A 16,607-nucleotide genomic window follows, 5' to 3' on the forward strand; every position below is an offset into this window, starting at 1 on the left:
TAATCAATTCCTCGAGCATTACTCCTTCAGACAATCAATGTCCACATTTATTGCAATGGGAGAGTACATTGCTAATGAAACAACTCACAGTCCATCGTACCAGATTATCCAGCACTGAAGCCACTGCAAATCAACTTCGCAGAATGAAAACAGAAATGAACAGAACTTTTGATGAGAAAGAAAAAATGTTGGAGATACAGGCGAGGGTGGAAAGAGATACGATGGAAAATTTGGAAGTTCGTCTAGACACAACAGGGAGTACTCAGGATGATCGTGAGTCCCAGGCGACTGTTGAGGCTGAGATGCCTGCAATGAAGCGCCGAATGATGGAAAGAATAGAATCACTGTTCATCAGTTCGGACTCTGAACAGACTCTAAAGTCTCCCAAGCCTCAGGTGAACAATATAAAGGGTCAGAGTAAGCAGGAAAATGGGAGAAATTTCAAACAGAAACAGGGATCTGATGATCAGCAGAAAGGCAGACCAGTCAATTCGGGGAAAGAAGACGAATTACTGATGGCACATGCTAAGGAACTCGAGGAGCAACTGCAATCAGCAAGAAACATGATTTCAACTCTTTCTGAAGCTGTCAAGGGAAAATCACGACTCGAAAAGACAGTGCTCATCATGCAAAAGAAATTGACGGTTGCCGAGGGAGCTCAGCAGTGTGGGGTGAATGGGAAATGTGCTGAAAGCTCTTCAGGCCTTAGTGAAAAGAAGCCAAAAGGGAGTGGAAAAGCGCCAGCACCCTCAAAGCACGAGACCACTTGTCTTCAGCAAGAAGGAGCTACTTTGATGGAGAGAAGACGAACACAAAGGTCTCGAGTCGATGATCAGCAGAAGACACATGAAAAATGCCAACGAACATGCGAAGAATCCATGGAAATGAAGAAAAATGCTAGAGAATGTAACACCCAGGCGGTTAAAGATGAGTCCTCTACAAATGCAAATGGCAAGAAGGACTTGCATTCACCGGGAGTATCACAGCAGAATTGTCTGCTCGTCGCATCAGATTATGAAGTTATCGTTTCGAATCCGAAATTCTTCACGACTGACTGGGGGGAGTATTTTCGAAAGATTAGGTGTGATAGGTATGCCTGTAAAATGTGTTCTGCTGAAAGACATTCCAAGCCGCAAATTCAGGATCATATATGGGTCAAGCATTTTGGTGAGACATTCAAATGCCCTTGTTGCACGAATTCTCAGTGCGGCTTTACGACCCGCTATAATGTCGGGTGGCACTTGAGACGCGTCCATTTCGATTATATCTTCCTCAAAAAGTAAACGAACTATGGAACTATGTTATAAATAGGTGATAGAAAAATGACATTCACATTCATTATTTCTTTCATTCCATGAGAGAGAACACAAAAGTAAAGCAAAGGTGAAGGTGGGGCGCAATGACAATGATGGTCATTTATTGAGGCATTTATTGAGGGTTTATCGGAACGAGGTGAACGTAGCAGCAGTGTCAAAATAGTATATTTCGATACCAGTGAGACTGAATTTTCACGAATGTGAAGTTGGCGACCCGAGGCGAAGCCGAGGTGAAAATTCCCGTCTCGCATGTGTCGAACAATATTTTTGACAGTGATATTACGTTCAACGAATGGCCGAACTGTGCCTTTTTTGTTTACAAGTAAACGGAAAGATTTTCGTTTGCTTTTCGTTTACGAGTAAACGAAAAGGCACTTTTTGGCAGGAGATGGATGTAGCAGCAGCGTCAAAATAGTATATTTCGTAACGAGTGCAAAAAAGTGTTTTTTAGCGAGTGGGAGGTTTATATCACGAACCGAAGGCGAGTGATATAATCCCACGAGCTGCAAAACATTTTTTCACGAGTTACGAACAATATTTTTCATCACAATGTGGCGGAAATTGGACTTTTAGGCACGCGGAGCGTGCCGAAAAGTTCACTTTTCGTCACAGCGTGATGAAAATGTATTATATACCTATAAATATTCAATTATCAAGTACGTTCTTATAGTTTTACATCTGATGGAAAAAATAATTGGAGTTTTCAGCAGTAATATCCCTCGAGCTTCAAAATGATCAGATTGACCAGTTGGGATTTCCCTGAAAACCTTGAGACGATTGTTTATTTACAGGGAAGGTTGCGGGAAATACACAACTCGTTTCGAATTTAGAACGGTATTTGGAGCATTATTTTCTCCTGGAAATTTCCTCCAAAAGAATTCTTTGCAGATGTTTAGTCGATATTGCCGATGTCTGTGGAAAATATCCGAAATAAAACCATAACAGGATACATCCTCTCTGCATCGTCTAATAGAAATTCTGTATTGCTTCCAACATTGATTTTTCATTATTTATCGAAATAAAATAGTACGTGTGCAATATTTTCCTTTCAATTCTCATATCCGTAAAAATATCCATGGAAATCCCTCCAGCCCAATAATTTTCTCTAATTAGGGAGTTTTTCGCCCAATTCACGAACTAATGGCGCCAGGGTGCTACTAGCTTTCCAACATGGCGGCTCCCATGATCGAGAGAAGATAACCTGTTGTAAACATTGGTTTGTGCTCAAGGATCCCCGAATTTATATGTCAGTTAACGATGGTTTATCCTTGCTCTCTCCCTAATTGCAAGAACAAATGTAGATTTCAGGTCCTATCGAAATCTCCGCATATTCGTAAGCAGTGGTTGGATTTTATTGGTATTCAAGATCTGAACCCGAGAAGGGGTGTATGCGAGCATCATTTCACTTCCGATCAAATCATTAGTGAAAATGAATCTAGAGGTAAAAAATTTCTGCATCACATTTTTCATTTTTTCATGTGTGAAGTTTGTCCTTATATCAAAACATATCTAAATTTTCTGATTGTTGATGATGAGAAAAAAAACAGTATTTCTAAATTTTTTTAACTCGCAAAGTATTTTGCACTTGCCAAATTTTAATTTTTTCATATTTATCATCCGCAAAAATGATCAATTCTTGCTTTTCAGATTTTCATACATAAATTGTAAACTATACAAAATTCATGAAAATTCTTTGGTTTCCCAAATAATTCGAGAAAAATCTTTGAAGATTTACGGTTATTTAGAAAATCGTGAAATTTTCCGAAGAATTCAATAACTTTTTTCAGTTTTCTAGGAAATCAATTTATAACCCTCCCCTCATTTTTCAACCATTACAGATTTCAATCAGATTATTTTGAAACGTAAAAAAAGGAATTAATCGAAGATTAAAAATTATTCATTGATATTTCACTCTTCCTTCTCTTAATTCTCTTTAAGTCATTATCAATATTTATAAAACATCTATGATTATATGAAGTTTAATAAATTCGATTTCTTCATTTTCACAAGAAAAAGATAAGCACGCGCACAGATCTAGTACTAAACTAGGATTGGTTGAAATTTATGATTTTATGTCGACATAAAACGAGCAAAATCGCTCTGCAAGCAAAACCCAGCGAAGAAAGAGAGAAACTCTGGGAAATTTCCATGAACCCGGAGTTAACTCTGGGTTTGATTCACAGGGGTCGCCGATAAAGATGGGTGTTCTACCCGACACGCGACGCCGAAACCCAAATGAAGCCGAATACAGCCGAATATTCCAAGAAAAAGCGACAAGCTTTCTTTGTATTCATCAGGTGTTTTCCCGCGATCTAAGAGTAAAGAAAACTGATATTTCACTGATACAGATCCACTAATATCTACAATTGTCATAAACCATCATTGTTTATCAGTTAATCCACGTTTCATTTGAAGGATCCCAACGTCAAGGTGAATATTATCAACTGAGGTTAGGTATTATTCCAAGCAAGTAGCTGCAAAAGTTGCAAATAACAATGGAACCATATTTCAGATGGATCAGAACGACATTTCTGCTTCAGAAAGTGCAGAAATCAATGATTCGAATGCCTTCACCCTCATGGATGTTTTGTCGGAAATCTTGCACCTTATGAAGAAAATGCTCACCTTCATTCAAGAAATATTAGTCTTTATTGAAGCCACCGTGGCTTTCCTTGCAGATGGCACTAAACAATCCAGAGAGAAAAATGAAAGGCTGATAGCGTTAATTGAGAGGCAAATACAATATCGCAGAGAGATAGGGGAATCCTCCCACGTCGATATGGATATAATGAGACACATTCGCGAAATACGTGAAGGCTATGCGACTGCGGAAGCAAACCTGTCAGAAATCTTCACCAGAATGGAGGAGATAAGATCGATTGAAGCTGTAATGAAGGCTATCGTGGAGAGGGCACAGGTGGAAAAGAGGTTCATGCTCCGAGAGGAATGATTCAATTTCATACTTATGGACATTGTATCGCAGTTCTAATTCTCATGTGAATTTGATAAATCAGTAGTAAAGTAGGGGAATGAACAGGAGACAATCTGAACACTGAGTAAAAACATTATTTTTGCCAAATAATCATTTACTTTACAGAAGCATTTATTTTTTCAAAATCGTATTCCTCCAATCGAGTCATTCCCAGGCAAGCCCGTTTAGGTTTTAATCATGACAACCATGTTCTAGAAGATGACTATGTTGCACATGACCTTGGCTGATTTCCTCCAATGATTATTAATTTTTCCTCAATTTCTCATTTTCCACAAGGAAGAATTTCGATTAATTTTTTAATGTTGATAATTATTTAGGAAGTTCACTCAAGATCATAACTAACATGATTATCTTCGAGACCAATATAATTGTCATAAATGAAACCTAATGAGGATTACCTGGAAATGACTCAACCGGAGAAGTATCTTATTGAAAAAATAAATAATTCTTTCAGATGAATGGATACTTGGCAAAAATAATTTTTTCTCAGTGAAGCACATCGACTTATTTTGAAACCATTTCCGTAACTGTAATAGCTTCAGCTGACAATTTTAGGTCTTCTTCGTAGGAGATTTGATGAACTACAAAGAAGATTTATCAACTTTCTTTTTCAAATACACTAGCTTTAGAGATTGCTGCGAAACAATCCGTATCGTCTCCTGTTTTCGACTACGTAATTCGCTACAGAAATTGCAGATATCAAACGCCTATTTCTGCTTTCACAAGATTTGATATTATTTCGATTAACCCCTCACGGATGGGGCCCTTTTGTTTCCAAGTGTGGAGTACACTCGGTAAAACTAGAATGTAATGACTCCTAATCAACGGTAAATTATGAAATTTATATGTAATTGAAGCTACAGTATTCCTTTTTCGTTGTTATTTGTTCAGTTGAGTTAAATTCCAGTTTTGGAAATAAACAATTTCAGATAGAGTCATTCATATTTTCATGGGTCGATGCACGACATCGACGCCGTACGTGAGGAGTTAATCCTCTACGGATACACCTCCCGGGCATTTCAACGGATACACTGGGGTGGTTCATCACCCAACCCCCGTCACTCCTGTCCCCTTCCGTCAAAAATGCAACATCGAAGTATTACATCTTTATAATATCTTCTAAATAGATTTCTACTCATAGCATTGCAATTTTTGTGGTTAAAGTTAAGGAAAAATGTGTTAAACACTTAGAGAAATATACAAATTATGATTCTAAAGAACTTCTTAATTAATTTTCTGTTGAACTTATTTTTTTTATTGAACAATGTTTTACGTACATACTGGAAATAGAGGAATGAAAGATGTGAATTTTTCAATGGAATGAAATGACGTGCATGCAAAAAGCCCATCAATGGACATGAAAAATTTTAGCGTTGAATTGGCAAAAATGAGCGAATCGGTGACAGCTCAAAACGTAACTCTAATTTTATAATAGGGGAGGGTGAGGTAAAATGGACACTAGACTTTTTTAAATTACTCATAACTTAGAAACAAATTTATCAAGGGAGCTCAGTTTAGGCCCATCACAAAGAGCAAGAATTGTTCTTTGCATTGAAAAAAAAATTATTAAATTTCATCACCATTTCAACCTGTCATTAACATTTTTAAAAAAGTCAAAAGTGTCCATTTTACCCCAACCTCCCCTACTTACAATCGACTCCCATTATTAGAAAACACATCCCAAGTATGAGGGATAACGGCCAGGATTTTTCTATATTATCTATCTTCTAATAAACGAAACATCCTGATTAAAAGGGATAACGGCCCGTAAAACCTAGAAGTTGGACAAACAAAAACAGAACATTGGCAATATTTTCATTTACTAGAAGGATTTATTATGGCTTTTCGCTAATATCACCCAATTTTTTGTACTTATTTCGTCAAAAGCTTTTTTAATTTGAATCATAACAGCATTTTCTACGGGAAAAGTAGCGAAAATCATAAAATTTTCCGTCCTTTGCCAATACACTCACAATTTTTCGATTTACTACGCTTGTCGGGTACTAAAATAACATAATTGTTCATATAGATGTTTTCAATCATCTCCATATTCGTAAATTGAAGTGAACGAAGTTGCTTTTGCCAATTTAATCAACGTTATTGTTATTTCTCCAAATCCCCTGATTTCTTTACTCCTATTTTTCATGTAGTGTCAATGAAACATAAAATTCCATAATCTCGATTTTGTCCTCTGCATCTTGAAATGATTGTTCATTGCCGCCTCTGTGCATGATGTCAGAAGTCGACTGAGGAGGCATTTGTTTTTATTGACACTCGAAGCAGCTAAGAAACATGCCAACTTGCCTTGAATGTAATAAACAGTTACAGTTAGCATAATATTCTCTGACACCAAAGTCTCATCAATTTTTTGGCGCATCGAACAGAATTCAGAGGTGAGTCATGATGATTGAGAGCAAATTTCAGTGACTGAATTGTGGAGGTTAGGAATTAACATTCTTGAACAAATAGCAACTACACTTCAAATTTTCAGATGGATGAGGATGCCATCAAGTGTTCAACACTCTCATCGAGTTCTGAAGATCAGAAAATTCCACCAAAACGTCGGAAACTCGACGAATCAAAATTTTCACGTCTCCATAACACATCAAGCTGTGACTCTATACCCGAATATGAGGGAAAATTCAGACGTCTGAAAGTAGAACTCGATACCATTCGCGCCAGATTATATCAATCTGAAATAACTGCAATTCGCCTGCACAAGGTACGGAAAGAGATTGAAGAAATTTTTGAAAGGGAGAAAATTGTGCTGCAGATGCAGGTGAAATCGGACAATGAAGTGATAGAGCAGTTGCGAGGGGATCTGAAGGCAGCAACGAGGAGTGCTGAGGAAGCACGTGCAGCCCAGATAGTTGCAGAGTGCGAGATGTTGCAGATGAAGTCCACACGGGAGCAACAAGTCTCAGAATTGTTGATCGCGATTGCTAGATTGAAAGAGTTAATCTCCTCAAACTGTGAAAACACTCCAACACCATCAGAGTTCCAGGGAGATGACGCAGAAGTTCTAAAGAAGAAGCTGAAAATTGCAGAAGAACAGATCATCCGATTGGAAGACAAGTTGAAGGACAATCGGAAATCCCAGACAGAACCCAACTCTCAAGGTGTTGAGCTCGAGTTGAATGCAGAGAGAACGTCCTGGGAAATGAGAGAGGCAGCTCTGATATCGAGTGCAAAGAACTTCGAGGAGCAACAAGGATCATCGAATAATGTTATTTCGACCTCTCCTGAGGCTGTGAAGCAAGACCATGTTCTCGAGGGAAAAATGCAAGATGAATTGAAAGGTAAAGAGATGCTTAAACACCAGGTGAAGGTCCAACAGAAGAAGTGCGAGGAATTATCACCGAAGCAGTCGTCAGCAGCTCCCAAGTATATGTCTCGTTATCAGCAGACAGAATCCCTTTCGATGGAGAGAGAAAGACTGAGTTTTCGAGTCGATAATCTTCAGAGGAACGTTGTGGGGCTGGAGCAAAAAACTGAGAAAGCCATGAAAGTGACAGACGATAATAATGAAGCAAACAACGGAGGGTTTGATGTTGAATTGTTTAATATCGAGTCTATGGACACTGCTGCTAATGAAGTGGTTCCGTGGCAAGGATCAGATGGGCATGAACTTTCATCAAAGAGTCCATGTGACGTGGTTGCCGAGGGCCTTGAGATAATAACAGAGATTGCCAGATTGACAAACACAGTCCCTTCGAACTGTGGAGTCACTCCAACACTATCAAAGTCTCAGGAAGATGAAGCTGTGGTCCTGGCTCAAAAGCTAAAAGCTGCAGAGGAACAGATAATCGATTTAGAACCCCAATTGGAGGACAACTGCGCAGCAAAGCAAGTGCAAGTAGAAATTGATGTTCCAAATATGATGCTCGGTGAAGCGAGCATCATACTTTTTATCACAACGATCATGTCACGTGCGGAGACCCTCCACGAACTAGATTCATTGGATTCCGTTTATTTTACTCTCAGCCAAGCTGTGAGGCAAAAGGATTACCTGAGGGAACAAATATCCAATATAAGAAAGAAATTGAGAGATCGAGAGAAGCTTAGGCAGAAGGTGAAGATACTGCAAGAGAAATGCCAAAAATTATCGCCAAATAGGTCTTCAGCAGTTTCTGAGCATATGGTGTCTCGTTATCAGCAGACAGAACCCATTTCGATGAGGGGAGAAAATCTCAGGTCTCGGATTGATGATCTTGAAAGGAAAGTTGAGGTATTGGAGGGAAAAACCGAGGAAGCTATAAAGGTAGGACAGGATCCTAATAGAGGAAACAGAAGACAACTCGATGCTCAGATGATTACTGATACGTGTCAGGATGCCGCTGTCCATAACGAGATTCCGCGACAAGCAGATGATAAATCGTTATTGCGTAGACCAAGTGACCAGGTTGATGAGAACTCTTTGGAAGCAGTGCAGAGAGAGCAACTAGCTCCAAATCTCCTACTTAGAGTGGGAATTCATTACGTCCTACCTTCAGATGAAAAATTCTTCAAGATCAAGTGGGAGAATGAGTACACATGTAAAGGAAAGTACCATTATGTCTGCAATAGGTGCCAAATTGGTGGACAGCGGAAGACAAAAATGGAGGATCACGTGTGGCTTGTACATTATGGCGGATGCTTCAAGTGTCCCACGTGTTATCTCCATTATCCATCGTGTCTTGGATCGAGAAATAATATCGCATTTCATGTGGATAGAATTCATCCCCTGATGTTACGGGCCAGGGAGAGAAAACATTACCAAGTCAAAGGATGATTGGTCAGTCTCTTGAATCGTTAAGGAATGACTACAGGCCATTCCATGATCATATTGATGAAAGTCACTCTTTTTTTTTGTTTCTATAATGAGTTTAACACAGATTAGATATTCTACAATGAGTTTAACTGTAGCGCAATGCTGAAATGAAATAAATTAATTTAATTTTCTTCCCGAACCAAGTCAAAACATTTTTCTGTAAAACGTGGTGATATTTCAATCCCTGTGTGCTGCTCTTTTTCAGGCTTAAGGGGAGACTACTATGAATTTTTAAAATCGCGGGCTATTGCAATGAGATTTCTCACGCATTGAAGATTGATTATATATGTCTAAAACCGAATAATTGGTGCAGAAAAAATTGTTTATTGTTCGTTTACCCCGCAAACGCTTAAAATGTTAAAAACAGTCCAGGGCCTACAATTTTTGAACTACAGAGCCTTTTTTTTTCACAATCTTTGAAAAAATGTGTGCTTTAACAATTACGAATTAGTTTTTTGAAATTCAACTCCTACATAGCTAATTCCGTTATTTTTTAAATAAAAAATTGCACCATTTATGTAAAATAGCCTGAAAAATGTTTCTGATAGAATCGAGAATATATTTTAAATATTTTAAGGATTATTTTTCTGCCTATTTTTATATTAAACAAAACGAAATTAGCTGATGTGTAGGAGTCAAATTTCAAAAAACTAGTTCGTAATTATTATTGTACACATTTTTTCAAAAATTTTGCTCAAACGAGGCAAACGAGCAAACGAACTATAAACAATTAATTATTCTTTTTTGGACATACGTAATCGACATTCAATGCATAAAAAATCTACCTCCAGTAGTCCACGCCTTTAAAACTCATAGTTGTTTTTCCTTGATTTATTGCTATAAGAATAGAGGAATAACGTATCAAGCATCGCGTCATCGCATCATTTTATCGCGTTTGGAACTTTGAAAGTTGAGAACGTTGTATTCGGTAAGAATGTTTATTATTGTTAATAGCTATAATTTTGAGTTATATTGTCCCAGAGATTGGAGAATGGCGACATATCAATTAAAATTCTGTTAATGGTGAACTCGCCCTGCTGATGATTTTAAATGCGATGGATCGTGTTATGAAACTGATTAAGTAAGGGCACATGAAGTTTTTTCCCACTCGTTTTAATCACAATACATTTTAATGATAAGCAATTTGTATTCATGTGAACAAAATGGAACTAGTTCTGTGAGTGACGAATAAATATGACGAGTTCGCTGGGGGAGTTGACGAATTTGGCTTTATAATAAACTATGAATGAAAAAATATATTGCAGTTATATGGAAGCTCGGAATAAGTCGGCTTAATGATAAATATTTACATTTCTGCGAAAAGTTGCCCTTTAGATGCATTTTGGTTTTACAAATGTCTGTCCACGTATGAAGAAATTCAATAGAAAACCTAGTGAATTCGCTAGACAATTCTATTGGAATTCGATAGGAATTCTATGGGATCTCTATAGGATTTCTATTGGAATTCTATTAGAAAACTCTGTTTGTTTTTTGCGCTGATTCTATTGAATATTCGATAAGAAAAAGTCAATAGGTTTTGAATTTTTGTTTGAATTTTTTTCTTGAAATTTTTTCTATAAGAATGGTTAGGCATTGATTTTATAATTTTTTTCCACTCGGATTCTGCAATGCAAAACAAAACAAAATCCAACGCAAAAAACTTGGAAAATTTGTGCCCAATAATTCTAATAGAAAAAATATAACAGTAAAATTCAAACAGAACTTCGAAATTTATTGACTTTTTCTTATTACATATCCAATAGAAACAGCGCAAAAAACAAATCAAATTTTTCAATAGAATTCCAACAGAAATCCTATAGAATTTCAATAGAACTTTCTAGCGAATTCGCTAGGTTTTCTATTGAATTTTTTCATGTGTGTCTTTAAGATATTCAAAACATATTTGCAAAAAAATGCATATAAAACTTTTCGGTAACTTGTCATCCTCTTTAAAAGACCATCACGTCTGAAATCATTTGTATGACGAGCAAACTCAAACTGGTACTGGAGTATTGCTATGCACGTTATCAATGTAAATTTGGGGGAAAGGCAATCAACTACTTGTCGTAAGTGCAGGTAAAAAGAAAACTTCATTTCATCTCGGTTCTTCCTTTAGTTATCATTTTAATGAATCATTCATAGCCATTATCATTCCGGCTGCAAAGCATTCCTCTCATTTGTTCTCACCCAAGATCATCAACCATTGGTAATTGATAAATGCAATTTGAAGCATAATAAGAAACATGAAGATTTGCGTATGGGCATATTTCATACGAAATTTTCAACGTAGGCTGTGCTCTACATAGATGATCATATTGTTGATCTACCTCTATTATTTGGTAGTCCTTGATATCAAACTCACTCAATCATCGTGAACCGATCATTTTTGAAAAATTAATTTACGCGCTTCGTAACGATGTTATACAATATGTTTGAATTTGAGTCATTCAAAGTAATCATTTCACCCTACAGAAAAATTGGATTGAAATTTTTTACTCTAATGGTAACTGTCGCCCTAGTTAGGAGTTACATAGCCATTGAATTTGTCTATCACTTTCTAAATTTATCTCTCGGGGAATCCCCTCATTTCCTGTTTTTACAGAACGGAAGCGAGGACTATGATCGCAATAGTACATTGTATTTTGGCCATTTTCGCGATAAAAGTATTATCTCACGAATGTGATTATAATCCTCGGATTATAAAATCACATTCTTCGGCTCGGATTACAAACTCACATTCATCAGATAATACTTTTATCGCCGTGGAACATACAATATTTTATTTCATTGGGCCCGAAAACCAGACATCAAAGATGTTTCCTAAATGTATACTTTTTTATGAGAACGCAGTCATTTCCTGATTGAAACAACTTAAAATCGATTCCAAAATTGATAAGTTCGTCTGGGGGATGAGAAAAACGGATTATTAGAGAGAGAATAGTCGTTTCTCACAATATGACATATTCCAAAAATTTTGCCAAACGATTTCTTATCCATTTATGTGCAAACTATTTATACACATACTATCATGGAATCTAATTGTTTTGAAGATACGTGAACTACATATATATATTTATGCCACTCATGCCTGAAACCGGCTGGATTACACAGTCGAGGCTTCGCGTCTCGTGTCTAATTCAGCCGGTTTCAGGCTTCGTGACATAAAATTTTGTTCAGTACTTGTTGGGAAATTTCGTCCTTAACGTGTGTGGTTACATCACTCGCCTTCGGTTCATGCTGTAAACCCCACACATGTTAAAGACGATATTGCCCCACACGTGCTGAAATATACTATTTTGACACTGCCGCTACGTTCACCTCGTGTCGAAAAGTGCCTTTTCGTTTACTAGTAAACGAAAAAAGGCACAGTTCGCCACTCGCTGAACGTAACATCACTGTCAAAAACTATTGTTCGACACATGTGAGACAGGAATTTTCAGCTCATGTGATTGGCAGCCCGAGGCGAAGCCGAGGCGAAGTCGAGACGAAGCCAACTTCACACTCGTGAAAATTCTGTCTCACTCATATCGAAATATGCTAATATAATAAATAACAATTGATCGTTCAATAATCGTTCCTTCTTGAGTCTTATAATTACAGATCACTTTCTCATCCAATAGATTTCAAGCGCCATACGGGCACGCGCATCAGGCCACGTATATTCATGTTCTTATCTGCTGTCATAGAAGTATAATATCTAGAGTGCTCGTTCCCTATCTTGCTTCCCGTACCTAGAGATGCAAAATGACCGTCACTTTTTAGATCGCGTCATATGACCAAAAAATGACGGTCATGTGACGCACAAATTTTCTAACCACAAATGATTGTCACAAATCATTTGTAACCAAATTGTTGTCAAACCATCTATATAGTTGCATAATGACGGTCATAACTAATTTCCAATTTGTGACGGTCATGAATAAAACAAAATAGTTTCATCTATATGGATGGAAAAACAAAGTGATTTCCATTTCAAAATACGGATTAGGCCAATACAAAAGGAATTCAACTGAAAATTGACCGAGAAAAAAATAAAGTTTCATCTATGTAGATGAAAAATGACTGTCATTTTTTCTTGACAAGTTGCGACGGTCACGAAGGGGGAGGGGGAATTGTGACACGTCGTGCCCCCACGTCGCAAGTCAACAGGCAGAGAGCGATTGCCTGTTCTAAGCAGGCTATCTCTCTTCACATTTCCGACAGCTCGGGAGTCGTACGAGCACTCTAGATATTATACCTCTATGCCTGCTGTTGTGCTCACACGATGCAAGTTTACAATTATCCGTAAGGAACATAATAAAAGTACCTCCCAAGATCTCCATTGTATAACACACTTTCATAAGACTTTACTTCAGTGAAAAAACCTCATTCTTCATCGTTTAATGCACGTTTTAACTGAAATAGTATCTAAAAGTAAGTACCCATCATTTATTAAAACCGTAGTATAGAGGTTATAAATCATCACTTTCGAACAATCAACAAAGGATGCCAAATGTTTTAGATGGACAAGGATAACATTCTCATTTCAAAGTGTCAGCAAATTGACAACTCAACGCCTCCAAGCGTTAATCCCGATGACCACTGTCCCCTTTTGACTGGAAGAGAGTTGAGACTCCTCACAAAAGAGCTCAGAGCAATTCGCAAAGAATTGTCTGAAACTGAGGCCATCGTGGACTTGCTTGATGGGACACTTGACAAATCTGAAGCATATGTTGAAGAGAATAAGTACAAACTAGGGTTGCTGGGACTACATGACACCGAAACAAGAGAATGCTTAAGACAAATTTTGATATTGGAGAAACGTAATCGTGAGGATCGTAAGCATCAGGCAATTGCAGAAGGTCAGCTGGTTCGACTTCGAACCCGAGTGAGGGAGCAGAAGAGAATACTCAAGACTCAATTGAAAGAGGTAGAGAGGAAAAAGAAACGATATTGACAAACTTCATGAACCCGAGGAAATGATTTAATTATTTTATTATTAATATTATAACACAGTTCGTGTTCTCATTTATAAAGAACGCTGTTTGTTCTCAAATATTGAAACTTATTCGAAATATTTTTCCAAGCGATCTGTGAACCATTCCTACACTTCTAATATTAATTATAATCGATGACGTCAATTACACATCCAAAGAAACAGAAGTTAGTCCATGAGATTAATGAATCTTGAATGAAACAATTATGTTCCTACATGTGGCATACCTTAACACATACAACATGATGCATGTGTTCAATTAAAAATTGCACGTTGGAAATGAAAGACCAGTATAATAGTAGCACGTCGAATACTTTGATTTTTCAATTATGAAGATTTCATTAGTGTATCGTTCACATCATGAATCTTGTATTCTTGAGAAACATATTAAGACTATTGTACTGCAACTTGCATTCTCATTCATGGACTAATAAAGCAGTAATTCAATGAAAAAAGTTTGGGGACAATTTCGTAACTCATTTCCCGTTTCCTTAGCAAACACCTCGAGAAGTAGTAGTGATGCCGCGAGACACTTTACGAGACAAAACTTTGGAGAGATGATCTCAGTTTCAATGAACATGAAAATCTTTGCTCTCGTCTCAGTCTCGAAATACGCGGTATTGACTCCTCTCGTGATGACTCCGAGTCAATATATGCCACCTCGATCTCAAGTTTTTCGTATTTTTTAATGTAAAATCTCTGTTTTTGCCTCGGTTTGGCTCGTCTCGGTTTTCTCCGTATAAGAACCGCGAAAAACTGAAAACTGAGATGAGGTCAATTGACTCGGAGTCATCACGAGAGGAGTCGATACTGCGCATTTCAAGACTGCGGCGAGAGCAAAAATTTTCGGGTTCATTGAGACCGAGACAATCCCTCCAAAGTATTGTCTCGTGATGTCTCGTGAAATGTCAATTCTAATGAAAACAGGAAATATTCAACCTTTTAAGGAACTAGATTTATACTAAAGGTTCAATATTTCCGAAACTGCTCGGCCGATTAAAGAGCTATAATCATACCAAATTTCAACTTGCTATCTTCATTTTTTCTCAAGTTATTGTGCGTACAAGAATGAACAACGTGTGGCACTAAATGTTTCAAGGTTGTCTGGTCAACCTAACAGTGCATACAGTGATTCCACAATGAGAACAAAATTGTAATTGTGTGTCACTGAAATTTCACACAATTCCAATTTTGTTTCTGAATTTTTTGGGTTTTTGTTTGACTCGACTAAATTTAGTTGACCCAACTAAATTTCTTTTTCTCACAATCAGTGCACAGGAAAATTGTTGAGATATATTTTCTGTTCAAAGTTTCTTCAGCGAAACTAAATATTCGTAACTTTCAATTATAGGCAGCCTAGGTAGCTAATATGAATTTAAATTTCTTTGAGATACCTCATGTAATAATTATGGGTGTTCAAGTAGATGTACGGGACCACTACTCGTCCAGCTCCTCCCTTCAAGAGGTATATAATTTTTAAAATTATGAATTCCAAATTTCCAATTAAATTCAAGAACGCATGGTATGGCAATTTTATAACAAGACATACCAGCGTTTAACGTTACTCAGGGATGGCGACGTGGCCGCAGTGCCCGCAGCTGGTATGTGAACCCCAAAAAGCCAAAATAATAAAATTAATTCGACTAAGTCACATTTATTGAGTTCGACCGTTTCTTCCCTCATGAAGAGAGTCTCCTAACGTTTCGTGTAAATATCGCTTGTTTCAGTTTGTTGTTTCACTGCTATGTTACAGGGCCATATCGAACGAGATATGTTTCAATATTTTCTTGTTCAATCTCCTTGATATTATATAGTCTCTTTATTCGATGAGGTATTTTCTTGCTCTTCAATTCGTTTTTGAACGTAAGTCGGCTCCTAATAAGCGTGTCATTTATTTATGTACGCATTTCTTGCAGATGAATAAAATTTTGAACGAGTTTTAAGGGTAATCAGGCGAGCCCAGTGGGTTAGAAAAGAAGCAGCCATTTTTTTCTTTTTTTTTACGTATTCTTTAAATGCTGGAAAAGGCGTGTGCAAAGTTTCAGACTGTTGGGGAGCATGGTTAATTTATTATGAATTTTTGAAAAAGTGGTCATTTAACCCGTGATCTTATGGAAATCACCAAAAAAACTGCAAAACCCAAGGAAAAAATGCAGTCAAAGTCATGAAACTTTAGACACATTTAGAACATGTTATCAATGATTTTTTGAGTGAAAAAGATTGTCGCCTAGGATCATTGTTTATTAACAATACCGAAAAAAGTACTGAAAAATGAAATTTCTGCACACGCATCCCAAACGAGCAGCAAAGTCCTAAGTACCGATCAGGTGGGGGTAACGCGGTCAATTTAAACGTCTCTTGAGAGAGAGCGATGAAGCGTTGTGATTGGAGCTCCCTCGAGCCAGTGGTACCAGCTCCTGGTGAAAAATCAAAAACTACCGACGATGTTACCACTTTTTTGCATGAATTAATATTTTTTCATTTATTAAAAAAAAACAATCTGAAAACCATTCA

The 16,607-nt window shown here is 37.3% G+C and overlaps 1 protein-coding gene across 1 annotated transcript; it reads left to right on the forward strand.

The window, feature by feature from the left end:
- The first annotated feature begins 7,192 nt into the window (after positions 1-7,192).
- On the forward strand, positions 7,193-9,160 carry LOC107047705. The gene has a single exon (XM_015270506.1). It carries the CDS (start codon positions 7,193-7,195, stop codon positions 9,077-9,079), a length of 1,887 nt encoding a protein of 628 aa, XP_015125992.1. The 3' UTR covers positions 9,080-9,160.
- The last annotated feature ends 7,447 nt before the right edge of the window (positions 9,161-16,607 follow it).

The sequence above is a fragment of the Diachasma alloeum genome, unplaced genomic scaffold, assembly GCF_001412515.2.
Source record: "Diachasma alloeum isolate Michigan unplaced genomic scaffold, Dall2.0 Dall_scaffold_78908, whole genome shotgun sequence".
In the NCBI taxonomy this organism is placed as follows: Eukaryota; Metazoa; Arthropoda; class Insecta; order Hymenoptera; family Braconidae; genus Diachasma; species Diachasma alloeum.

What these genes read in the sequence shown, in the direction of transcription:
- LOC107047705 (XM_015270506.1), top strand. Translation starts at nt 7,193, where the DNA reads ATGTTGCAGATGAAGTCCACACGGGAGCAACAAGTCTCAGAATTGTTG.